The 26,331-nt window shown below is 39.9% G+C and overlaps 1 protein-coding gene across 10 annotated transcripts in view; it reads left to right on the top strand.

Moving 5' to 3' along the window:
- snx30 (sorting nexin family member 30) overlaps positions 1 to 26,331 on the top strand; it is a 201,825-nt gene that overhangs the window by 53,134 nt on the left and 122,360 nt on the right. For all 10 annotated transcript variants that reach the window (XM_069923300.1, XM_069923328.1, XM_069923337.1 and 7 more), the window contains 5 exons: positions 6,038 to 6,226; positions 7,457 to 7,567; positions 17,050 to 17,208; positions 18,974 to 19,169; positions 24,270 to 24,469. In XM_069923300.1, coding sequence (XP_069779401.1) covers positions 6,038 to 6,226; positions 7,457 to 7,567; positions 17,050 to 17,208; positions 18,974 to 19,169; positions 24,270 to 24,469 — 855 coding nt within the window. The remainder of the gene's footprint in view (positions 1 to 6,037; positions 6,227 to 7,456; positions 7,568 to 17,049; positions 17,209 to 18,973; positions 19,170 to 24,269; positions 24,470 to 26,331) is intronic.

Consider the following 26,331-nt stretch of genomic DNA (forward strand, 5'->3'; position numbering starts at 1 on the left):
AATGGGCAGGTTGAAAGGGCTAACGCTACAGTCTAGAAGACTGTTAACCTCACGTTAAAGACACATGGTTACTCTGTTACCCGGTGCAGGAGGTGCTGCCTGAGGCACTACGTTCCATTCGGTCTCTAATATGTACAGCAACAAACCAAACACCTCATGAATGTACGTTTACTTTTCCTAGGAAATCAGGAACTGTGATGGACTGGCCAGCTTGTTTGAGTTTGGGACTGTACTACTGAAGAGGCACGCTCGGGAGCGTAAAACAGACCCTCTAGTCCAGGCAGTCCAGCTATTGCATATCAATCCTGATTATGCCCACGTTAAATTCCCAGATAGGAGCACAGACATTATACCCCTCAGAGAACTGGCCTCTCCTGGTTCACCCCTTCTGCACTCCCCTACTCTGAGTGATCCGAGAGGTTGGGCGCACCACCCCACCCTGTGACCCCTAGTAAGCATTCAGATGGCCATGCTGCTGGTGATTCTGGAGGGGTCCGGAAGTCCTGCCATCTCACACTACAGACCAGGGATCTGTATCAACACCGCCAGTTCTCAAGGCTGCCACTCCCGCACTGTCCAGATAAGGAGGTCTACTCTTATTCGTAAACCACCCGAGAGGCTTCAGTATTCATAAACATCTCATATTCTGATTGCTCTGCTAGTTACTAACCTTGTTTTGGCTATGTCAGTGAATTTTCAATGCCATTTATTTTATTGTTGTATTACGCTCGCAGTAGGTGGCTTGCCTGCTTGTATTTTACTTAGCAGTGGTCATTTTGATTTTAACCCTACTTCTGCTGGGGGAGACTGTGGTGAATCTATGCTGAGCTGTCGGTCTCTGTGCTTATCCCTGCTTTACTGACGTTGGATGTGAATTATTTCTACCACTTGGGACACTCTCCTTGGGTATAACTGTGTATGTACCCATTGTCTTTCATTATTGTACCACTAGTTTCTGCTAATAAAAGCCATGATTACTGCTTGACTATACTGCCTTCATCTTCATTAACTGGCATTTCAGTGATAGCATATCCTGAATTTTTTAAACCGAGTTTGTTGATGAACGCTAAGACGACAACAAACCAGCTGTCAGTTCCTGGTATTGCTGTGTCCTTTAAATCAGGTCCTTTGGACACTTTCGGGATTATGTATACCCAGTTGTGTAATGCCTTCAGTGGAGTGACGGTGTCTTCCTTGTTCTGGTCCTCTCCTGTGCTTGCAAGTAGTGGGTTGCCAATGTATTGAATAATAGTAGATATCCTTGGAAGTGACAGGTCTGACAGTTGTCCCTGTAAAACTTGTGCTGCTGATCCTTGTAGGAGAAGGCAAAGAGGAACCCCTCTGTCCAAACGCACAATTTCAAGATCCATCCCCATCAATAAATGTCTTGCATCCCAATCCCTGGGTGATGGAGAAGGGAAGGCAATGTTTTATTGCTATATATGATGGTGAGGGGGGTCCGTGGAATGATATTGTTTAGTCCTGCCTTCCAATCCAGAAAGGTTCTGACGCAGGGAAGCGGTAGCACTCAATTAGCTCATGGTCCAGAGTGGAGTGTCGCTCCCATGCCTATCAGAAAGGGGATGGGGAATCCCTGAACATTCCTGTGGATGGGCTCGTTGTCTCCCTTTATGACAAGGGGAAACATTGAAGATGGTATTTCAGGCTTTTGCCTGATCTGGTGATCCCTTCCTCCATATCTGAAGCAAATATCTTGTTGCCCATTGGATCTGAAATAACCATCAGGTGGTCTGTTGTACTGGGGGACCGGAGTCTGATCATTTCTGTACCCTGTGGGCATGGGGGCTTTGTAGTCCTGTCGCCTATATTGTAGGCTATTGAGCATTTTGGAATAGTATTTGACAGCTGCTGGCAGCCATGTTGTCTAGGACATTATTTGCAGCGAAGTTGTCAGGGTCAGATTCCTGCGGGCGGAGGGCAAATTCATATTTGAGTTTTGGTGCTGCTGGAGCTTCCAATTCTTTGCTGGTGGGCCAAAGGGCAAGTACTGCAGGTCGTTGTTGCTCCTGGGTGTTATCTGCCCAGTCAAGATTAGTTTTAATTAGAGGTTGTTTTGTCTGGCAGGCACTGCATTATAATGGCATTACATTGTGGAGAGGTTCTCCATTGTTGTAGGTCTGATAGCCCGTATGTGTTCTGTAAATGGAGGTGAATCTGTCCCAAAAGTCAGCGGCAGACTCTTTGTGGTTTATATGCTAGTACTTTCCCCATATCGATAGGTTGCTTCAGCGATTCAGTAAGCCTGTGCAGTATGCAGTTAATTTATGTATTTGTACTAGCCTATTGAAGGATGTGATGGGGCTGCTTCCCTGTCCATTGCCTTTGTCCATTTTTCATTCTCATTAGTGTCTAATGTTGCATTTGAGGGAGAAGAGATCGTGGAGTTGTGCTGCTTACATGGTCATTGTGGACCATATGTAGTTTACAAATTTCACTGGGTCTGTTTTCCTGTCAGGTGCATTTTGTGAAATAAGCATAATTTCCAGGGAATATATAATTGCATAGTGTCAGGCTGATTTCCTTGTCCTGCCCTTGGGTGGAGGACTCTCCTGTTTGGTAGGAGTCTGTGTGGCTTGTTAGTGTTCCCATTTAAAGTGGCTTACCCTGTTCAACCCATATCCCTTTGACTCCTAATGTATCCAGGTTCCTGTCCCAAATACTTTTGTGTCTGCCACCACCTCCTCCTCTGGCAGCTTGCTCCACCAGATATTCATTACCCTCTATGTCAGCGGCGGGGGGGGGGGGGGGGGGCGCTGGGGGGGCGGGGGGGTACTTGCCCCTGAATCTTCTTTAAAATTTCTCCCCTCTCACCTTAGGCTTGTTGGGCCATATAGTTTTAGATTCTTGTGCACTGGCAGAAAAGATTTTGACAATTCTATCTATTTTATAAACTGTCTACAGGGTCATCACTTAGATTCTTAGATAGAACATTACAGCGCAGAAACAGACCCCTGTGGACCCCTAGTCTGTGCTGAACCATTCTCTTCTATGAGAATACATCCATCTTATTTGATGTCTCCTTCTGACTTTTCATTCCAGACAACATCCTGGTGAATATCTTTTGAATTTCATTGCTGCAAGGACCTGCAATCTGTATGTAGGGTGCATGGAATGGTTAAGAAATTTTTAAGCAGGACTTTAGCATTCTTGTCAGTAAATATTCATGAATGCCTCTGCACCTTTCTTGGAGATCTCAAATACTAGTTAGTCTTTGAGAATTTCTATGGAATTATTCATTGGTCGGCTGATGAAACTGTTTTGAGCTTGTGAATTTGCTTGCAGTTAGTGGTATCCGCATAAAATAGCACATGGTAATAAAAAATGGTGCAATATGTATGGCTGAAGAAAAATACTTTCAATTGTGCTTCATTTGGGTCCTTCAGACTTGGGTCCTTGCTACTTTAAATAATGATTGTATATCAGAAGATTGTGCAAACAATAACAGTAAGAGTGGACCAGTTTAATTTCACAAGTTTGTGAGCTTTAAGGATAAATATAGGCAGGGCTTTGAATTTAAAGTTTAGCCATTGGCCAGTTGTTTCTAATTTGTTCAATTTCCTTTTTGTTAGTTGTAGGTTGCAGGCTATAATGCAGCAGAATAAATAATTTTAGGTTATCAAAGAGTACATACATATATGACACCTAATGCTATCTACAAATTTGCCAATGTTGTTGGTAGACTCACTGACAGCAATAAGGAAGCTTACAGGATGGAGATTGATCAACAACCTTGCACTCAATGTTAATAAAAACCAAGGAGATGATTGTTGGCCTCAGGAGGAAATCAGGAGAACATGAACCTGTCTTTATTGAGGGGTCACTTATGAAGAGGGTCAAGAACTTCAAATTCATCGGTGTCAACATCTCTGAAGATCTATCCTGGGGTTTCCATGACGATGCAATCATGATGAAGGCTCACCAGCGGCTATTTTGTGGGGCATTTGAGGAGATTTGATATGTCACTGAAAACTTTGACAGGTGTTCCATGGAGAGCATTCTGGGTGGTGACATCACTGTCTGGTATGGCGGTGCCAACGCTCCGGACAAGAAAAAAATTCCAGAGGTTTGTTAACTTGGCCTGTGACATCACAGGCACCAGTTTTTACACTATCAAAGGCATCTACAAGAGGCAGTGTCTTAAAAAAGCAGGCTCTATCCTCAAGGACCCCCACCACCCAGGCCATGCCTTCTTCACTCTGGTACCATCGGGGGAAAAAAGGTACAGGAGCTTGAAGACGAGCAATCAGTGGCACAAGGATAGCTTCTTCCCTGCTACCATCAGATTTATGAATGAACTGTGAACCTTTGATTTTTTTTATTGCACCTTACATACATATATTTATTTTGTAAGGTAGTTTATATAAATATTTACAATGTGAAACAACAAATTTTGTAACCTGTTTATGACAATAAATTCTGGTTCTGATATCATACAACTCTGAGATTTTTGTGCAGACCATGCAGAATCTCTATTTATCAGTAACTGTAAACTACTCAAGAAGAAATGTGTGTACAAAGGTAGGAATGAAAACAAACTGCAAATACAGGAAAAAAAAATTGATAACAAATGATGTGCAGAGCAAGAGTCCTTAAATGAGTCTCTGAGTTTGTTGTTTAGGAGTCTGTTTGAGGGGTAGTAACTGTTCCTGAACATGATGGTATGGATTCTGTGCCACCTTTACCCGAAGGGAGCGGAGTATATCTTGGGTGGTGTGAAGCCTTGATAATTGCTACTGCTCACTGACAGCTGTATTCCATGTAGGTTTTCTCAATGGTGGGCAGTGCTTTGTCTGTGATGTTTTGAAGAGCAGGATGGATAGATTTTTTACATAGGGGGGAAAATAAGGGAGATGAGGTAGGGGAATTGAGGGATATGTGGAAATGGCAGATAAGTGGAGATGAGCTCAGATCAGCCATGATCTCATTGAATGATGGAACTGGCTTGATGGGTCGGATGGCCTACTCCTGCTCCCATTTCTTATGTTCTTTTGTGTCAACTAGCTTTTGCTGGGCTTTCAGCTTGGGTATTGGTGCCCCCAAACCAGACCTTGATGCAGCCAGTCACTTTCCACTACACATCTGTAGAAGTTTGCTGAGGCTTCCAATAACAGATCGAACATGTCCTAGGGAAATCAAGGGACTGGTCCAGGAAAGATCCTCCGAGTTAACTTGTAGAAATTTAATTTGACTCGCCCTCTCTACTGATTTTCCCCCAATGATGTCACTGTATATTTGTTGTATTTTGAAATTGATGTCAGTTTGCAGCTTTGTCCCCTTTGAGGGAATGTAAATATGAAGAATGGAAGATCTTTAAAATATTTGGTTCCATCACATGAACCGCAGGATGGTTTGTGAAGCTTCATTTTTGTGTATCCTGCTAGAAAATCAGAAGACGTGGATAAAGAAAGATTAAAATGCTAGTTTATACAGTGATGAAAATGTCATTTCACATCTGTTGAGAACAAAAACCAGCATGCTTAAGTCAATACTGCTGCTTTGTTTAGTTGAAGGTGTTTAGTTGCGGAAGGTTTAACAAGTTTGGAAAAGGGATTAGAGGGAGAACATGAAGCTGGAGAAAAATAAATGATCATTGCACATCAAGGGAAATGTTGATTTCCAATTCAACATCATACTACAATTTAGAAAATACAAAGATGTTCATGTGATTAAAACTTTATAGTAACATGTCTCATGTCAGTATTCTTGGTAAGTGTTACAAATGCAAATCCTGTCATTATGCTTTTTAAAGGTCTGAACTGTTTCAGCTTTTTAAAAACATTGTTAACTTGGATGCTCTTTTGTGCTTAATGATTTGGTTTCTTGGTTGCTTCCAGTCACGAAGACCGAATCTTGCTGTGATTTAAGTGTAAATAAAACTACATTTTTAAAAAAAAGCTTACTTTAGAATATTGATTGGGTGTACAATATGTGGAAGCTTTGACTTTCTTAGTCACCTGAATAAATGCCAGAGCTATACTTAATGCTGATCCATGAAATTTGTATACTTGTCTTGCAGGACCAAATGTTGCCCAATGGAACACCGATGGAGACATCAAGCCCCGCCTCTTCCTCCTCGCTCTTAAATAGACTACAACTGGATGATGAGCTGGATGGCGAAACTAGAGATCTATTTGTTACAGTTGAAGACCCAAAGAAGCATGTGTCTGCAATGGAAACATATATCACATACAAAATTGGGACAAAAGTATGAGAAATTAAACTTTTTCAAAATTTTCTACCATACCCCCTGCATAAAATGGTTAGGTTGTAATGGAGAAATGGACTGCAAATCTGAAGACAAGAGTTCAAACCTCACCAGGGCAGCTGTGTAATTAAGAGGGGCGGGGTTTGTGTGGCAAAGGAAGGTAGTCATTGAAATTAATCACAGAACATCTAGATTGCCATTTTTTAAAAAAAAAAAAAATGGTTCACTGTCCTTTGGGTGAGGAAATTTGCCATTCTGATACAGTTTCATTGTCTGACAATAAAATACTGAAAATCACAATGTCATCTTCCTTGAAACTGAAAGTAGAATGGCAGAATATGAAATAATCTTTTACAGGTAATTGGAGAGTGATGGGTAGCCATGATAGGAGTAGCAACAGTTGGAGGAGGGTGTGGAGAGATGTGAGAGTGGAGAAATACTATGTTTTTTTGGGGGGGGGGGTTAAAATGTATGTGGGTTTGGAAATTTGCGAGAGGAAAGTTTATCCATGGCTATTTTAATAATTCTTTCAGCTAATTCCTTATTTGCTGTCACTTTGTACAAATATCAATGGCTTAACAAAGAGCTGTTCATATTTGAATCCAGCAGACTTTCATCTCCATAGATGAATGATATAACCTGAGATGCTATTGTTATGATGTCTTTTAACTTTACAATTATGCACATAGCAGGGTGTACATAGGCTGAGTATTTGCCATTGCTCTACATGCCATGTTGATCGACTTAAATTGTAGAAAGAAATTGTTTGTCATGAAGAAATACTGGAATATTTGTGCCAAAATAAAACTCTAGTATTAACTTTTTTTCATAACTAACCTTGATAACAATTGCTTCTTGAATAGTATGAAAGGCAGGGAAAAAAAATTGAGACTGGCTTGGCAAACCTTAAATTTGAAACCTTATACAAAAGATGTGTTTTGACCCCAGTTAATAATTGATTTCTGATTGGCTACTGGTGTTTTCAAATTCCTTTCCCCTCAGTATAAACTTTATTGCTGAACTTCTTAATTTTCCAATATTTGTCAGCTATTTTAAACCTGAAACTGTCATGACCCTTAAGATATTAAACTTCTCAGTTGACAAAGTGCAAGTTAACACTAAACTCTATTTGGATAATTTGAATTGAATTCAAATTTCCTGATAATTATTGTTAATGCAAGTTAATATTCTAATTTTACCTTGCTTACTAATAGCTTCAATTAATTTCAGACCACCAGAAATGAATTTGATTTGCCGGAGTACACAGTACGTCGCAGATACCAGGATTTTGATTGGTTGAGGATTAAACTGGAAGAATCACAACCAACGCATATTATTCCAGTAGGTACTGGGTAAATTTGGTTTTGGATGCCTGTGCTTATTTCAAATTGTGTTCTGGCAAGATCCACTTCATAAGATTTGAGTGATTAATGGAGGACTGCATCTTGAACTGCTGCTAAATGTGGAATTTGTCCACGTCTATACCTGCTTTTCGTATTCTATTATCCTTTCAAGTACCAATAATTTATTGATACCATTTCTACAATCAAGTTTTTCTTTTATTACCAAATCTCTTTTCATTGTGGAAATGGTCATCAAAAATCTACATGTAACTAACAAACTAATAAAAACATACAGAAATGCAGCGTCCATTGGAGATAAAAAAAATATGTTTCCGAAGATTTGGGCCTAAGCTGCCCTTCAAGGCATAAGCAAAGAATCACAGCCCTTGAAAGGCTCAGGCCCAAAACGTTGGCAATGTATCTTTACTTCATTTTACTTCATATGGTCGCTGCAAGATCAGCTGAGTTCCTCCAGCATTTCAGTGTGTTTTTACTACAATCAGTGTCTACAGACTTTAATATTTCACTAGCAAACTAATATTTGCTTGTCTTCATACAATCCCTATTGAATCTTGTCAGAAATTTAAAGACCATATTGGCCAATTTACACATCTTTTATGCACTGCTAATTATTGATGTACAATCAAAAATTCTGTTAGAATTCATTGAGACACTCCTGCATACTTTGTTCAACATTGGGGTGGTTTAAAAGCCATTTGTAATATCACATGAGCTGAACATGGAGGAATTCAAAACCAAGCCTAATGCTTTCTTGCATCTGCACACATCCACATAAGGTAGATGGGGGGGGGGGGGGGGGGAAGGAGAGGAGAAAGAGTCATGGCCTTATTAATATTTTCTGTACTTCCCTGAAAATGAATTGACAACACATGAATTTAATTTGACAGAGACCTCTGTCTTTGTAGTACAGAACAATACTTAAATGGTTTTGCTTAATAAAATGTACATTGAGAGAGCTTGTTACAAGTAACTTTATAAGAAAGATGTTGCCTTGTAACAATATGTACTCTCCTCCAACATTCATTAATTTGCATCCATGGGAAGAAATGAATAGACAACATGGGTGGTGCAGTTAGCCTTTACAGCGGCAGTAATGGGGACCAGACTGGGGTTCGAATCCTGCCCTTTCTGTAAGAGGTTTGTATGTTTTACCTGTGTCTGCATGGGTTTTCCCCAAGGGCTCAGGTTTACTCCCGCTGTAGGTGTAGGTTAATGGGATGTAAATTGGGCGGCACAGACTCGTGGGCCAAAATGACCTGTTAACATGTTGAATGTCTAAATTTAAAAAAAAGTTAAACATTTCAGATTTGGACCTTTTTGAGATGATGGTCGGACTTGAAATGTTGACTGTCAATTTTTTCCATGGATTCTGTCTGACCTGCTGCTGAATCCCTTCAACTTCTCACTGAATTTGCTCAAGATGCCAGCATCTGTAGTTTCTTCTTCAGTTTTCATTTGTTTGCCTTCATACTAAATGCAGGGGCTTCCTGGGTTACAAAGGTCTGACTTGAAGACCTCCAACTTGAAACAAATTCTGTTAAATCAGATGACACACAAAAGTGAACATTTTGTTAAGGGAGGTCAACAGCTACCAACTCTTTCCTCATATTAAAGTCTTGTGGATTTCAATGCACAAATGAAGTAAACATTTTGTAAAAGAAAATCACGAGTTCATATTTTTGCACTCCTCTCTGATAGTGTTCATTAACCAGATGATGTCTGAATAAACAATGAGGTACACATGGGAACTGAGGCTGGCAAGTGAAACTGGGTTGAACTCGTGATTTTTTTTTGTAAAATTATTAACTGATGCAACAATCAAAAACAGATCATGAAGTGGGTCTCAGGAAGGACCTGTACTTCAACAACATCTGCATCAGGCTATTGTTTATTGACTACAGCTTGGCATTCAACACCATCAGAACAGTAAAACTCTTGCGATTAAATTGAGAATTTGGGATTCTCTTTGACCTTCTGCAACTAGATCCTCTACTTAATCAATGTGGATTGGCAACATCACCTCCTAGCTGACCATCACAGCATCCTAAGTCAGTGTGATTAGTCCCTTGCACTTTTCCCAGTACACTCATGATTATGTAGCAAGTTTGGTACCAATGTAATCTTTACGTTTGCTGATGCCACCACATTTGTTGGCTGAATAATCAGAAATGATGATTGGGAATCCAAGATGGAGATCTAATGTGGTTGGTGGTGCCAGAACAGCAGTTTTGCTCTGAACATCAAGTCCAAATGTGTTGATTTTAGGAAGTGAAAGCTGAGGGACTGTGCACCTGTGTGTGGATGGGACAGGAGTGGAAAGGGTAGCACCTTCAAGTTCCAGGGAGTCCATATTCAGAAAACCTCTTCTGGAGCCAGCACATTGCAGTAACTATGAAGACACATCTGTGCTTCTACTTTGAGAAGTCTGAGGAGATTTGGCATGCTGTTTAATAGCCCATCAAACTCTTGCACAACTCTTTGGTTGTATCACTGCCTTGTTTTATGATTTGAGTGTTCAGGAACAAAGAAGGTAGCAAACATAGATATCTTTTCAGTGGATGGGAGGTTGGCTATGTGAGGTGCTTCCTCAAGAAGGCAGCCAACATAGAAAAGGAATTAAAAGAATAGAAAATTGTTTTTTGGGAAATAATTTATTAACATTTGAACAATGAAGTACAAATATAGAATAACTCATGGTACAATGTTTGCATATCATTAACTGAAAGCTTACTTCAAGGATAAATTGGGAAACAGACTGAGATTTCCAGAAGGAAGCAGCTTTGAATATGTGATTACAGACACAATGATGATTAAAAGATTTATAATGAACATGTACATCAAGCTGAAAGATAAGGAAAATGATGAAATAAGCTATAAACCCAAACAAAAGTAGGAAAAAGATTTAAACATAACTTTTCCCATGTGTCAATTTTTAATCTTTATGTTCTGGAACCATGAAGAATATAATAAACACAAGATTATGCATGATACAGTATAATTGGTTACACAGGTTATATATATCATGCCCCAAAAGTAAAAATAAAAATGGGATCCAACATTATCAGATAGATGTTTTCTCTGTAAGAAGGAAATGGGAACAACAGTACATGCAATTTGGGCATGTGAGAAAGTGAAAAAGTTTTGGGAAGATCTAATTCAGATATTAAAATCACAAAAAACAACATACTAAAAAATCCAGAGATCTTTCTTCTAAGTAATATAAGAAGTAAGGAATTAGGCCTCAAACTGGATGAAGCGCAAAAAAATTTTTTGCAGTAGCAAAAAAATTTTTTGCAGTAGCAAAAAAATGTATAATGTTAACTTGGAAATCGGAAGAGAGCCTGAGAGTACAGCAATGGTACATGGAAATGAATAAATGTATTCCATTGGAAAAAATAACATATAATTAAAAAAAATAAATTCACATTATTTGAACAAATTTGGGAACCATGCATGGAACATAACAGAGAGGGCTTGCCTCGGACCTCCACCCCCTAAAATGATAAGACAAAATGACTTGATCCAGTGTGTAAAAGTAGATGACACATTTTTCTTGTTTATTTTTCATTGTGTGATGACATTGTTTAATGGTTTTATTGTATTGTAAATGTTGAATGTTTATTATTTTTGGAGGGGGGTGGGAAGGGGGGAGGGAAGGTGGGGGGGGGGAAAGGGGGAGAAAATGCCTCTGTGTATATTTGAGGGAAATGTTTATGTATTTTGGCTGATATGGTTCACAGTGTGAAAAATAAAAAAAAAATTATATAAGAAGGCAGTCAGCATTATAAAGAACCCATATCACCTTGAATACTACCTCTTCTTCCTACCACCTTCAGGGAGAATGCACCTGAAGAGCAGCACTTCTAGGTTCGAACAGTTTCTTTTCAATAGCTATCAAGCCCTTGAATCTCCCCGTGTTACACTAATTGTGGACTGCTCTGACATTGCAAAAAGACTGCAATATTTTAATGCTACTTTTTTTTTCTTGCACTGTGATAACTGAATATTTATTAACCTCCTAGCTTTTAAATTTAGACATCCAGCACGGTAGATGGCCCTTCCGGCCCACAAGCCTGTGCCCCTCAAATCCACCAGTTAACTTGCCATCCCAAACGTTTTGTCTTGACTATTATGAAAATAACAATAATACATATTATATTAAAGAGGTACCTGTTGAGCTGTAGCAAGAATTTTGGTGCATATTTACATTATACAATGTATATGACGATAAACATTGTCATTAAGTACTTGTAGTTGCAGGGTCTAATGTTAGCTTCAGTTGTTAATTAAAAGTGGGTTGAATTTTCATTGCCCATAAAGTGGCTCAATATGTACAAATATTTCCATGTGTGTTGCAATGTTTATTCAAGTCATTAATTTGATGCAAGTTTAGCTTGTCCTATTCCTCTAAAATGTAATGTGTTCAAACATTCCAGTTTACACTGCTTATTTATGTAGAAGACATAAACTTGATCTGAGTTTAGCTTTAGTTGCCCCTGCCCTCTAACCTCTCTAGCCAAATAAACTAATCTTTCTATGTATACATGGAATACTCACTTGGATTCATATCACCCTACCAGCTGGGTGGGACAATTTATTGAGGGGGAAAAAAGTTCTGCTTCCATATTAGGAAGGGAAGATTCTGAAAAGATTTTAGCTCTTCCCAAGAGTTTCACCTTTTTAATGTAACTGGGAATGAAATACCCTTTTAGCCACCATTATCACTGCATATACTTAGCATGCATTTTATAAGTCTTTGTGTTGTGCATCAGGTGGGATTCAATTGGGAAATGCTTGAAACCCTTTATATAACTGAATGAAGAAAGAGTTTGCTCTGAATTGTGTGCAAATATAAATATGTCCCAATTAGGTCTATAAGTTGCTCACTTTTGAAATAGTCTAGATTTTTAAAAGCATCTTACAGATTGTAGCAACAGTCCTGTGGTTGAATTTTATCTGATGTGTGGGGAAACTTTTCAATCTTCAAATCCTTTTCCACATTATTGCATCTTGTCTTAAACTATCTGTATGATGTATGCATTTGGTGTGGATTGGTATTTAATTGCACATTACTGCAGGTTGTGAATGTTGAGACCATTGCTTTGGTTGGAAGGCAGTTTGGGAGGAAGGTGGAGCCACTGAAGAGTGTCAGGACTAGTGCTTTGTCTCAGATGAGTTTTTAAAAAAGTAGAGTGAGACCTCAGCCACTGGTAAGTGTTAGGACCATTGTGTTGGTTGGAAGGCAGTTTAAATGTTAAACAAGAGCAGTAATTTGTTGGAGTGAGTGAGTGCTACAGATAAGTGGCAGTAACAAATAAAACTAAGGGAAGCTCCAGCAGAGCAGCGGGGCATGGGGGTGGGGAGGGAGGGAAGAGTGGCCAGGGAAGTGGGGGGAGGAGGGTAATAGAGCAGCCGGGGAGTGGCTAGGGTATAATTGAGTTTATCATTTAAATGAAGGGTACAATTATTTGGTCTAAAATTACTGTTATGCCTAAACAATGAAAAGTGAAAGGGGTTGAGGGAGGAGTTGGCCAGGGTCATCTGAAAACACAAGATATAGGGAGGGATAGTTGGAGGAACAATGGAAGATTTTCAGAGATTTTTCACGGTGCCCAGCAAAAGAATATTCCAGTTAAAAGTAAGGACAGTAAATATGGGGACAGCTGCTCTATCCAGCTTGGACAACTAAGGAAATGAAGGAAGGCATCAAACTCAAAGCTCCTGCATACAAAGTTTCCAGATCAGTTGGAAACTAGAGATCGGGGAAAACTTTTTTTAAAAAAAAACAAAGAGCCACAGAGTAAGTGATGGAGAGAGAAGGTAGACTATGAAAAGGATTAGCATAATATAAAAGTGAGTGATAAAAGTTTTTATAATTACATAAAGCACAAAAGGGTGGCTAAAGTGAAGGTTGCTTCCTTGGAAGATGAAAAGGGGGAACTGAGATTGGGTGATGAGGAAGTAGCTAAGGCTTTGAATAACTTATCGGTCAGTCTTCATAGTGGAACACATGTCCACCATGCCAAAGAGATGTTATGAATGTGGTAGGAAGTGAGGACCTGGATGAAATAGCTATCACTAAAGAGGATCTAAAGATCGGTGAGTCCCTTGGTCCTATAGAATGCATCCCAGGGTACTATCAGAAATGGAAGAAGTTATAGTGGAGGCTTTATGATAATTTGCCAAAATTCTCTGGGCAAGTCCTGGCGACTTGCAAGATGATGAATGTCATGCCACTATTCAAAAGAAGTATGGAAAAGGTAGGGAACTATAGGTCGGTTAGTTTAGCATCTGTTGAGGGAAAATGTTTGAATCTATAAATAAAGAAAAAATGAGGCATCTGGAGTGAAATGGATCTATTGGGCAGCAAAGGCAGGTCCTGTTTGACAAATTTACTGGAGTCCTGTGAGGATATTACGAGCACGGTCGATAGAGGGGAGTAGATGGATGTTGTTTATCTGGATTTCCAGAAGGTGTTCAATAAGGTGCCACCTAAAAGATGAGGATGGATAGAGTTGAGGGTGATGTATTAACATGGATAGAGGATTGGTCGAACAATAAAAATAAGTTGGGATACAAGGATGTTTTCTAGTTGGCAATCATTAGTGCATGGTGTGCCACAGGAGTCGATGCTGGGCCTACAACTTTTCACAATATTCATTAACAGTTTGTTGACTCTAAACTGAGTGGAAAAACAAATTGTGCAGTGGATATGGAGAGTCTGCAGAGAGATATAAATAGGTTAAGTGTGTGTGCTAGGGCTTGGCAGATGGAGTACACTATTGGTAAATATGAGGTTATCCACTTTGGAAGGAAAAAGGAAGATCAGATTATTATTTAAATGGCAAGTGATTGCAGCATGCTGCTGTGCAGAAAGATTTGGGAGAGCTTGTGCACGAATTGCAAAAGGATGGTTTGGAGGTGCAGGAGGCCATCAAGAAGGCAAGTGGAATGTTGGCCTTCATTGCTAGAGGGATTGAATTTAGGGGCAGGGAGGTTATGCTGTAATTTTACAAGGATTGGTGAGGCCACATCTGGAATACTGCTTAGTTCTGGTCTGTCTCCTTGCTTGAGGAAGGATGTACTGGCTTTGGAGACGGTGCAGAGAAGGTTCACCAGGTTGATTTCTGAGATAAGGAGGTAGCCTATGAGGAGAGATTGAGTAATCTTGGACTGAATTTAGTAGAATGAGGGGGGGAATCTTAATGAAATGTGTATGTATGTAAATGTTTTTTTTAAATTGGAAGACATGGATAAGATGGAGATAGTTTTAAATTTTTTTTTCATTGGTGGGAGACTACTCAACAGCTGTCCCTACCTGTCCGCTAACTGTCTACCGGAGGGAGTAGTCTAAAGATTCAGGGGAGTAGATTGGGACTGAGATGAGGAACTGCTTTTCCAAAAGAGTGGTGAATCTGTGGAATTCGCTGTCCTTTGTGGCGCTACCTCAGTACATACATGTGGGATCGATTTTTACATTGGGCTATTAAGGGATGGGGAAAAGGCAGATTTGTGGAGGTGAGCCTATACATCATCAGATCAGCCATGATCTCCTTTAATGGCAGAGCAGGCTTGATGGGCCAGATGGCTTACTCCTTTTCCTATTTCTTGTGTTCATTCAGATGTATAGCTATAGCATCAGTTATTTTTATATCTTTTACACATTTGCATAGTAGCTTTTTTTTATAAAAGGAGATGGGGGGGAAGGGGGAAACAAACAAAAAATCCTTCTTCAGAAGGTCTTTTCATATTGCAGTGTAAAATTAAGATTCTCAGAAATTTTCTTGGGAACCCTCCCTTGAACCTGCAGTGTGTAAAGGTCGACCTGGGAATTTTAAATGGGTTGGTTGCAGCCCCAGGAAACTGGACTGTCCTCTCTCTGCAGTGGGAAAAGGCAAATAGCCAAGCAGGGGCAGTCTCATGACGTCAGAGACCTACCTCCTGAAACAGTAGGCCACTTTGGCATGTCGTGTCGGCAGCACAATGCAGGATGAATGGCCATTCCAGCTGCATGAGAGATTATGGGGAAACTAAGTCAGCCATTCATCCTGCATTATGCTGCCATCCTGACGTGCCAAAGCACAGGGGGAGGGATGGGTGTGGGCTGGTGAGGGAGGGGGGCTACTGGACAGGGGTGAACTTAACTCTTCTGAGAGTGCATAACATATCGGTTGGGGTCAGGACCCCTCCTAAATTACCTAGGAGGGCAAATTCTCAGGAATTTGGACCATGGTGTGAAAGGCCCGGGAGGTCCTGAATTCCTGGGAATTTCACCAGGACAAAGTAGGGTCACTGCTTGCCTGTGGTATCAAAATGGCTAATGTCATATGGACCTGGTATTTTTGGGCTTCTGATAATTGGATTGCACTGAAATCTAATGTCTGAACAGCGGTCTCTTCTGTAACATGTTTTAACTTGTCTCCATTGATGCAAACTTTGCAGTAGCTAGGAAATGATTTCCCTTAATGATGCTGGAGAAAATCTGTTATGAACAATTTGTTTTAATGGTCTTTGTTTTTATTTCCATACTGAACAGGTAAGTAGTAGAACAATAAGCTGGTCATGGATTTGCATTGCATTTACAACTTTGGTTCTATGGTAATACAAATATCCTTCATAATGCTACACGTGCATCTATTAATTCTAATAATCAGCTTCTAAATTAAATTTTTAACTTTCATCTTTTAATGGGCGATTCAGTCTGGGCACCCGAAGTAGTTTCCCATGCATATGATGACTTCCATTTACCAAAGGTGTTCCATTTCAATTGTTTGGTCAAATTGGTGGACTTTTGTAGAAATAACTAGACACATTAATACTGCCTTCTTGGCTTTGTCCAGATAGTGATGTGCTAATTTATATTTATTTTATTAAGTGTATTGCTTAATTTAGATTCTGTCTTCTACCCTTATCACTGTTGTAATAAACTACCAACTTGTTGAAAATTTAAATTCTGTAAAAATGGAATTTGGATGATTTGATGATTCTCTCCACTCCCTTCTATTCTGGTTATAGGGTATTTTTGTATACCAAATTGCAGGAAAAGGCTATTGCTTCAAAGTTGAAACCAAAAGAAGTTGTATTGTTAAACTTAACATGGAATTGCTTTTGATTTGGCAACACCACATTTGGTTTATGGAAACTTTCTTAACTTAACACTTTCTTCTTGGATAGCTCTCTACTTTGCCCTCTAACAAGTTCCTCATGATGATGGCTCTTGGAGTTGAAGTTTCTCCCATGTTCCTTCCCTCATGTAGTGACTTTTTTTTTGCTCTTAGTATTTTTACTTGAGGAAACATCTCCAGGTATTTTTTTGTTGAGCCTCTTCATAATTAAAGCCTTTCTCCTGAAGTTTGTACATGGGTAAATGTGTTCTTCAATTTTAAATGTACTTTGAATGCAGAAGAGATTTGTAAAATCAATAATTTCCGTTGTAATTTTAGATTTCTTTTCATCCAGCCTTTGCCAGAAAAGTTTGTAGTGAAGGGAGTTGTGGATCGCTTTTCAGAAGACTTTGTGGAGACTAGAAGGAAGGCATTGGACAAGTTTCTGAAGAGAATCTCAGATCATCCTGTTCTTTCCTTTAATGATCACTTCAATGTTTTTCTTACTGCAAAGGTATCTGGTTAAAGTCTAATTTTTGAGTAGTTTGCTGGTGGTTGTGTAAGGAGAAAGAGTTGTTCAATATTTGAATTAAATTGTTGCAGGATTATTTAATGATGCAGAAACATTGAAAAACAATTCCTGTAAAACATCCTATAATTTTAAATGACTTTCAAAATGCAGCATTGCTCACTCATCACACACAAACAAGATCATTGTCAAACAGCATGGAATTGGACACGAACCACTCAATCCATGTCAAACATAAAGTGCACATTTACACTTTTATTTTCCTCATGTTCTCACTCATTTTTCACCAGATTCTACCACTCACATGCTTGGGGTAATTTGCAATGACCAATTGTCCTACCAATATGCAGGTCTTTGTGATATGAGAGGAAACTGGGGCATCTGAAGTAAACCTATGTAATTCTGAGTGAATGTGCAAACTCCATGCAGACAGCACCCAGGAAGGTCCTGATGATTCAGGGAGAGTTTTGGCTCCACTGGAGGAGGTAACTGAGACTTTGTGACCTTTGGCCCTTGTGACTTTCTGAGGCAATTTCAGTGCCAGGGCCAAATATTGAAAAAGCATATAGCAAGAAACATCTTTGCCAATGCCAATAATATTTTACTACTAAAACCCACCATAGTGAGCATGTGTGGATATATTCTTGGAAAGCACCAGAACTGGATTGAGAATGGCTAGGAAATAAATCACAAGGTATTCATGAATTGGAACTTTCAATTGCCTCAAATGAAGACTGAGCTCCTTTTTTTTTTAAAACTGTGACCCAAAGAATTGATGTTGGCAAAATTAACTTGAGTTCACCAGTCAGTTGATGCCATTGGTCCTCTTATTCACTGCTACAAGGGACAATAACCAAAAACCGGGAAATCAGCCTGCTGGATGGAGTACTTTGAAGAAGTACCTGTCATGAGATTCTTCGACCTCATTCTACATTGCACCATTTAGGCCAATTTCTGCTCCAATCCTGAATGGCCCTGGATTGAAAAGACCACAACAGCATCCCTGGTGAAGCGGCTCTAATTTTATAAAAGTAAACTAATCTGATTTGGGGTAACAGCAGAAGGGTGTTCATTATTTTGTACAAGGAAAGGCATCAAAAATTCTCCTATTTCTCTCAATTTCTGGAACTTGTGACAAAAGAGTTTTGATTTTGAAATTTTAAAATTGGGAAATTTAGATTATATTTTTGTGAGTAAAACAAATATCAAAAAGGATGTAAAGTATCTGGTTGATTAATAAAGTTTGTGACTTTTTGGTTTATGTGATGGTAAACATTTTGTACCAGGAGTTAAGTCATGGAAATAGTTTGCATGTTTGATGTTCTTGACCTTTTTTTCTCTGCAGTTGATATAGGATATGTTCAGCTATTTTTCTTTCTTTTCTCATTTGAACTCTACTTGATGAAAGGAAAAAAAAAAGTGATCATTGGATGAATAATGGAATCAAGTCTGATCTGGCAGCACAGACTGATGCAGAATGATCGATTGTTTAGCTTGCCTCTTGGAAAGAAATATCCAATTAGTTCACTGCCCTTTCCTTTCCTATAGCCTGAAAAATACTCTTTTAAACTATTGAAATCTATTTTTCAAATACAAGTAAATTCAATTCAAGGACTATTTTGGGAAGATGATTGCTTTTTTTGTTTTTGAGAACTTCTCTTCAAGTACACTTGCATCACCAATTCTTCAGAAATTTGTCTTTTTAAGTAATTTTCAACAGATTTGTGTGTGTTTTTGATTTTTCTTGTAGGATCTGAATTCTTATAAAAAGCAAGGCCTAGCTTTTATTACAAAGATGGGCGAGTCTGTAAAATATGTTACAGGAGGTTACAAACTAAGAAGCCGTCCTTTGGAGTTTGCTGCTATGGGGGATTATTTGGATATGTTTGCTCAGAAGCTGGGAACAATTGATCGAATTGCACAGAGGATAGTTAAAGAACAAACGGGTAAGATGTTGTTCACTGATTTTGAAACTGGGGTTACAGGTTACACACAGGTTTAATTTTGATAATTTTGTGAAGTCCACTAAATGGACCTTTTTAATCGTGCACACCAGAGTTTCAAGGAGAGTCCAGTTACAAGTTTGAAATGGAGAATTATTGAGGGGGAATGGTGGTGGTCAGTGGTGATGTGAAAAATAAGACTCAAATCTTTGCGATGTAATATGATGGAAGTCTGGGAACCTTCTTTGTTGCCCCTTGCAGACATCAAGTTTCATTTTGTATTGTGATAACCATAGTTTAATTTTCAGAGTTTTGTAGTCAATTGTAAAATGCGAGGTTTCCCACTGATGGTCTAGCCAGTTGGGCATGGATCTCCTTTTCTGACGTGGCTTGGTTTCAGGTGTGAGGTGTTAGTGAGCCTTGATGTCTCGCAGTGGTGATATCAAGGTCAATGTTGATTTTACATTTAGTATTAGGGTATGTGTTCCTTGAGCACAAAAATACTTGGATCCTTCATTCTCAAAAGTAGCCATCCTCATTTGGGGGTCACAGCACATTTAATGTGGGCCACGGACAAAAATCATAAATTTTTTGTTTTTATGTAGTGGGTAGGAGGGAAGAATGGAAGAAACTAATTAAATGACTACTATACTGGGAAGAGGGTTCAGAAACTTTGACTAGAGTCCTAAAGGGGCAATAGCCAAAAGAGTGGGTACTCTAAAACACCAAGCACATCTTGTATTGCAAATGTCAACTCTGACGATCTGTGGTTGAGGAGGCAGTCTATGTTAAAGCTGGTCAATTGCAAGTCTGTAGTATAAAAGTCAGCATCTGCTCATGTTTGTCTAGTTGGGCTAATCTTTAGAACAGATCAATGACACAATAGGAGATTGAAGAGCAAGAGTCTTTAAGTCTAATGATGAACAATGGGAACTGGCTAACTGGTACTCGGTTAATTTGTTTGCAGGGGAATACAGCTATTGGCTGCATGTTCAAGTCAATTATTTTCTCATGGCAAATGTGTTAGGTTCTCTGGATGAATTGTAGGAGGAGTTAGTCAAATATTCTCTTCTCATTAGTAGATGGTAAGTTAAAGCACAAGTTTTGCAGTTGAGGGTGGTTCACTTGGCTCTCAGAGGGAAATCTCACTTTGGGGAAAAAAAAATATTTTGCAGATAGAGTTATAACCATTTACGGAGTAGAAACAGGCCATGTCGGCCCTTCGAGTCCGCACCGGTTCACCAGAACAACTCCACTAGCTCAAACCTCCCGCTCTCCACCAATAACTCTCCAACCCCTTCACCTCCATGTACATATCCAACCTTCTCTTAAATGACAGAAGGGACCCTGCCACAGCTATCTCATTCGGAAGGTCATTCCATTCTGCCACCACTTGCTGAGTGAAAAAGCCACCGCTAATAGTTCTCCTAAAGTGTTGCCCCCTTACCCTTAACTCATGGTGTCTTGTTCCAACTTTCCCTGCCCTCAGGGGAAAGAGTCTGTTTATGTCTAGTCTATCTATTCCTTTCATAAATTTAAATACCTCTATCAAGTCCCCTCTCAACCGTCTACGTTTCAATGAATAAAGTCCCAGTCTCCTTAATCTCTCCCTGTAATCCAGATGCTGTAAGCCAGGCAACATCCTTGTAAACCTTCTTTGCACCCACTCCATCTTATCTATAATCCTTTCTATAATTTGAAGACCAGAACTGAGCACAGTACTCCAAACCTGGCCTCACCAATGCCTTAAACAGCTGCAGCATCACCTCCCAGCTCCTATACTCTATACTATGATTCATGAAGGTCAGCATATGCCTTCTTAACCACCCTGTCTACATGGGAATCCACCTTCAGTGAACTCTGTACCATAACCCCCAAGTCCCTCTGCTCCTCTGCGTGCCTCAATGCCCTCCCCTTAACTGTATATGTCCTATTCTGGTTATTTTTACCGAAATGCAACATCTCACACTTGTCTACATTGATTTCCATCTGCCACCTTTCAGCCCACTCTTCCAAACAAACCAAATCCTTCTGTAATCCAAGAAAATCTACCTCCCTATCCACCACTCCCCCTATTTTCGTATCATCTGCATATTTGCTTTTAACCAGTTAACCACACCCTCCTCTAAATCATTAATATAAATGATAAACAACAAGGGACCCAGCACCGATCCCTGAGGCACTCTGCTTGTCACAGGCTTCCAACCTGTCAGACAGTTGTCCACCATGACTCTCTGCTGTCTATCTTCCAGCCACCTCTGAACCCATGACACAATCTCTCTACTAATTCCTAGTGACTGAACCTTCCTTATTAACCTTTCATGTGGAACCTTATCAAAAGCCTTACTAAAATCCAAGTAGATTACATCAACCGCTCTACCTTCGTCCACCTTTTTTGTCACTTCCTCGTCACTTCCTCAAAAAACTCAACAAGGTTTGTCAAACATGTCCTTTTTACAAACCCATGCTGGGTGCCCCTAATCAATCTCTGCCTATCCAGATATGTATATATTATCTCGAAGAATACCCTCCATAACCTTCCCCACCACCGAAGTCAAACTTACTGGCCGATAATTGCTTGGCCTACACCTAATGCCTTTTTTGAACCACGGAACTACATTTGCAACCCTCCAATCCTGTGCTATCACCCCCTCCTCCAGTGATCTTTGAAAAATCACTGTCAATGCCCATGCTATTTGTTCCCTGACCTCCCTTAAAGTCCTGGGAAAAATTCCATCAGGACCAGGAGACTTATCCATCTTAATTGACCTTAGAAGCTCCAAAACCCTCTCCATACTAATCCCTATCCTCTCCATAACTAAGCCCTTTGCCTCTTGTCTCGTATAGCCCAATGTCCCTTTCCCTCTTGAATATGGATGAGAAAAAATTGTTCAATATTTCTCCCATCTCGTACAGTTCCTGACATAGTTCACTGGTCCTATCATCCAGTGGACCTATCCTTAATCCTCCTTTTACTATTCACATATCTGTAAAAACCCTTGGGATTCGCCTTATTAGCTATGGACACCTCATACCTTTTTGCCTTTCTAATTTCCCTCTTAAGGTTCTTCCTGCAATCTAAGTAATGACCATATATCTCCTCAATCCCTTGTTTTTTTTAATATTCGGTATGGGCCTCCCTCTTGTCCCGAACCATCTTCTTAATTTCACCAGAAAACCACAGCTCCCTCAAACCTTTAATCTTCCCTTTCAGCTTGACTGGAACATAAAGATCCTGTACTCTCAAAATCTCACCCCTAAATGCCTCCCAAATTTCCTCTACATCCTTTCCGGCAAAAAGATCAGCCGACACAGCTATCTGCAAATCCCTTCTCATATCTCCAAATCTGGCCTTCCCCCCACTCAAAGACCTTCAACCTCGGACCTGACCTATCCTGTTCCATCATTAAGCTAAAGCTAATGGACCTGTGATCACTGGATCCGAAGTTCTCTCCAACGCTTACCTCTGTCACCTGCTCCATTACATTCCCAAACAACAGATCTAACACCGCTCCCCCTTTAGTTGGTGTCTCAACCTATTGCTGCAAAAAGCAATCCTGAACACAATGCATAAATACTAAGCCATCCTGCCCTTTTACTGACTCTGTTTCCCAATCTATGTTTGGAAAATTGAAAGCCCCAACCAACACCACCCTATTTCTACTGCACATCTCGTCTATTTCCTTGGACATTTGCTCTTCTACTTCCCTTTCCCCATTTGGAGGCCTATAATATACCCCATAATAGTAACCTCCCCCTTCTTATTTTTCAGCTCTACCCACACTGCCTCCCTCGACGAGCCTTCCAGTCTATCTTGCCTCAGCACTGCTGTAATATCCTCCCTGTCAAGTAATGCCACACCTCCCCCTCTTAATCCACCAACTCTGTCACATCTAAAGCAGCGAAATCCTGGAACATTTAACTGCCAGTCACAATCTTCCTTCAACCACATCTCACTAATGGCCACAACATCATAATGCCACATGTCAATCCACACCTTTAGCTCATCCAGCTTCCTTACTATGCTCCTCGCATTAAAATAAATACATCTCCAGGATCTCCTACATCCTACCTTCTGCATATCCTCCTCTCTACCATACTCACAATTTAGACTACAACATTTTTACTACTTCCTGCTGTTCCTCCCTCAAATTATTTAAACTTGTCTCTTAGCCTACAAACCCTCTCTCTCCCTGCTGTTCTTTCTAACTTGAAACCCTGTCCCCAACCATACTAGTTTAAACCCTCCCTGACAGCCCTAGTAAATGCCCCCACAAGGAGACTGGTCCCTCTGCGATTAAGATGTAACCCATCATTACAGTGTAGGTCCCATCTTCACCAAAAAAGGTCCCAGTGGTCCAAGAACTTGAAATCCTGTCTCTTACTCCACCTCTTTAGCCATGTGTTTAACCTCCACCTTATTCTATTTCTGCCCTCACTGTCAGGTGGCACAGGAGGCAATCCAGAGATTACCCCCTTAGTGGTCCTCCTTTTAAGCTCCCTACCCAACTCCCTATACTCATTCTGCAGGACCACTTCCTCCTTCCTTCCAACATCATCGGTACCAACATGTACCACAGCCTCCCCTTTTAGGATGATCTGAATGCGCACCAGGGAGGCAAACCACTATCTGGTTTTACTTACCGTGTCCACAAAAACTTCTTTCTGTCCTCCTAACCATTGAATCCCCTATAACTATTGTCCTTCTCCTTTTATCCCTACCTTTCTGGGCCACAGAGGTTGACACAAGTGAAAAATTATAAATGTGGGTAAATTAACATGTATCTATTTAAGTATAGTAACCCCCCCCACCACCTCATATCTGATACCCTATGGGGATTGGTAGATGCCAGGTAAGTGAATTTGCCAATTCTTTGAGATTGTGTGTGGCATGATGGGTGAACTAACCACTTGGGGGCTCCAATTTTAAACTTTTTTTAACCCATTTATTTTCTCCATGGTGTTTTTTTTTTGCCAGTTGCTTGAGGCTGCTGGTTGCTTGAATTCCAGACAACAGGGATTTTAGTGTATCTGGTATCTTCACTGTAATTGATTCTTAAAAATGTTTTTAAGTTCATATTTCCTTACTATGTATTACTTCAGAATATTTGGTGGAACTTCGAGAGTACGGACCCATTTATTTCACCTGGTCTGCTGCAGAAGAGCAACTAAACCAGCCTCTCAGTGGTGCATCAAATTGCATTGGCAGCTGCTGTGTAGCCTTGGAAGAACTCTCAGAGGGCATGTCTGAAGACTTTCTTCCTGTGCTTCGAGAATATGTCCTCTATGTGGAATCAATGAAAGTAAGTGATGCCTTTTATCCACCAAATGACTTTTTTGATTGCAAAGCTCAGAAATACTATTCCATGTACATCTACAGTTCTTTGTTTGATGCTTGAATTATTTCTCAAATGGAATGGATGGAATTTGTGGCTATTCTTTGATATGTCAATGGCCAAATCTAACTTTTTGCCCCAATGGAATTGATCCTTTTAATATTATTTACTTTTCAAATTCTGTTCAGATTCATGAGTATCCATTTTAACTGTTTTTGAGCATTGTAAATAAAAAAACAAAATCTGACAATCTTCCATGTTTTAGTGCAGTGACTTTGAGCTGCTTACAAATGACAATAATTTTACAACTGACAATTCTTTGCAAGAATTTAGGATAAGAAACAGAAGGAGAAGGCTGTTTGGTGCCTTGGAACTGCTCAACAATTCAATAAATTTGTGGCAATCTACCTTAGCACCATTTTCATGCCTTATTCCCAAAACCTTTTGACTTTCCTTGAATACCCAGAAATCTATTGATTTACCAAACCATCAGTCCTCAGATGGAGATAGAAAATTCCAAATATTCTCCACTCAGAAGAAACATTTCCTCATTTGATTCCAAATGACTGATACTTTCAGGCTGTGACCCCTTGTCCTACACTGCTTGGCTGGGAGAGAAACATGCATAGAACCAAGGACAGTACAACACAGGAGCAGGCCATTTGTCCTTTGTGTTTCTGCTGAACACGATGTCCAAATCAGGCAAAAACTCTACTATTTGCACATGATGAATATCTTTCCATCATCTTGATGTGTATTTGTCCATAAGCTTCTTAAATGCTACTAGAGTATCTGCTTCCTCTACTACATCTGGCAGCTTGTCCAAGCACCTTCCACTCTGCGTGTACACATGCGTGTGCCCTCCATATAACTGTCCAAAATTTTCATAAATGTTGAATTTGAGCCCACATTCATCACTTCAGCTGGCAGTCTGTTCCATACTCCCACCACTCTCTGAAGATATTCCCCTTTCACCCTTAACTCATGTTCTCTGATTTGCATCTCACCTAACCTTGCTAGAAAATGCCTTCTTTCATGTACTCTCTCAAAACCCATTAGAACTTTGTTTACCTCTGTTAAATCTCCTCATTCTTCTACACAACCTTTCCCTGTAATTTAGTTCAAGTCCTGGCAATATCCTAGTAAATCTTCTCTGCGCTCTTTCAATTTTATTGATGCCTTTCCTGTAGTTAGGGACCAAAATCACACAATATTCCAAATTTGGCCCCTCCAATATTTTGTACAACTTTACCATTACATCCCATCTCCTATACTCAACACTTTATGACCCTATCGACCTATGGTACCACTTTCTGGGAATAATGTTTCTGTGTTCCCAGATCCCTCTTTACTACTACACTCCTCAGTGCCCTACCATTTGACGTGTACGCCCTATCTTGATTTGTCCTTCCAAAATGCAACACATCACAATTGTCTGTATTAAATTCCATCTGCCATTTTTCAGCCCATTTTTCCAGCTGGTCCAGATCCTTCTGCAAGCTTTGAAAGCTGCCTTGGTTGACAACACCTCCAATCTTAGTGTCATCTGCAAACTTGCTGATCCACTTTACCACATTATCATCCAGATCATTGATATAGATGACAAACAGTGGACCCAGCACCAATCCTTGAGGTACACCACAAGTTACAGGTCCCCAGTCAGAGATGCAATCATCCATACTACTCTCTAGTTTCTCTCATAAAGCTAATATTGAATCTTGCTTACTACCTCACAACAAATACAGAGTGACTGAACCTTCCTGACTAGCCTCCCATGTGGGGCTTCCTCAAAAGGCCTTGCTGAAATCTACATAGAGATCATCCATAGC

Source organism: Narcine bancroftii, chromosome 1 (genome assembly GCF_036971445.1).
Source record: "Narcine bancroftii isolate sNarBan1 chromosome 1, sNarBan1.hap1, whole genome shotgun sequence".
Lineage (NCBI taxonomy): Eukaryota > Metazoa > Chordata > Chondrichthyes > Torpediniformes > Narcinidae > Narcine > Narcine bancroftii.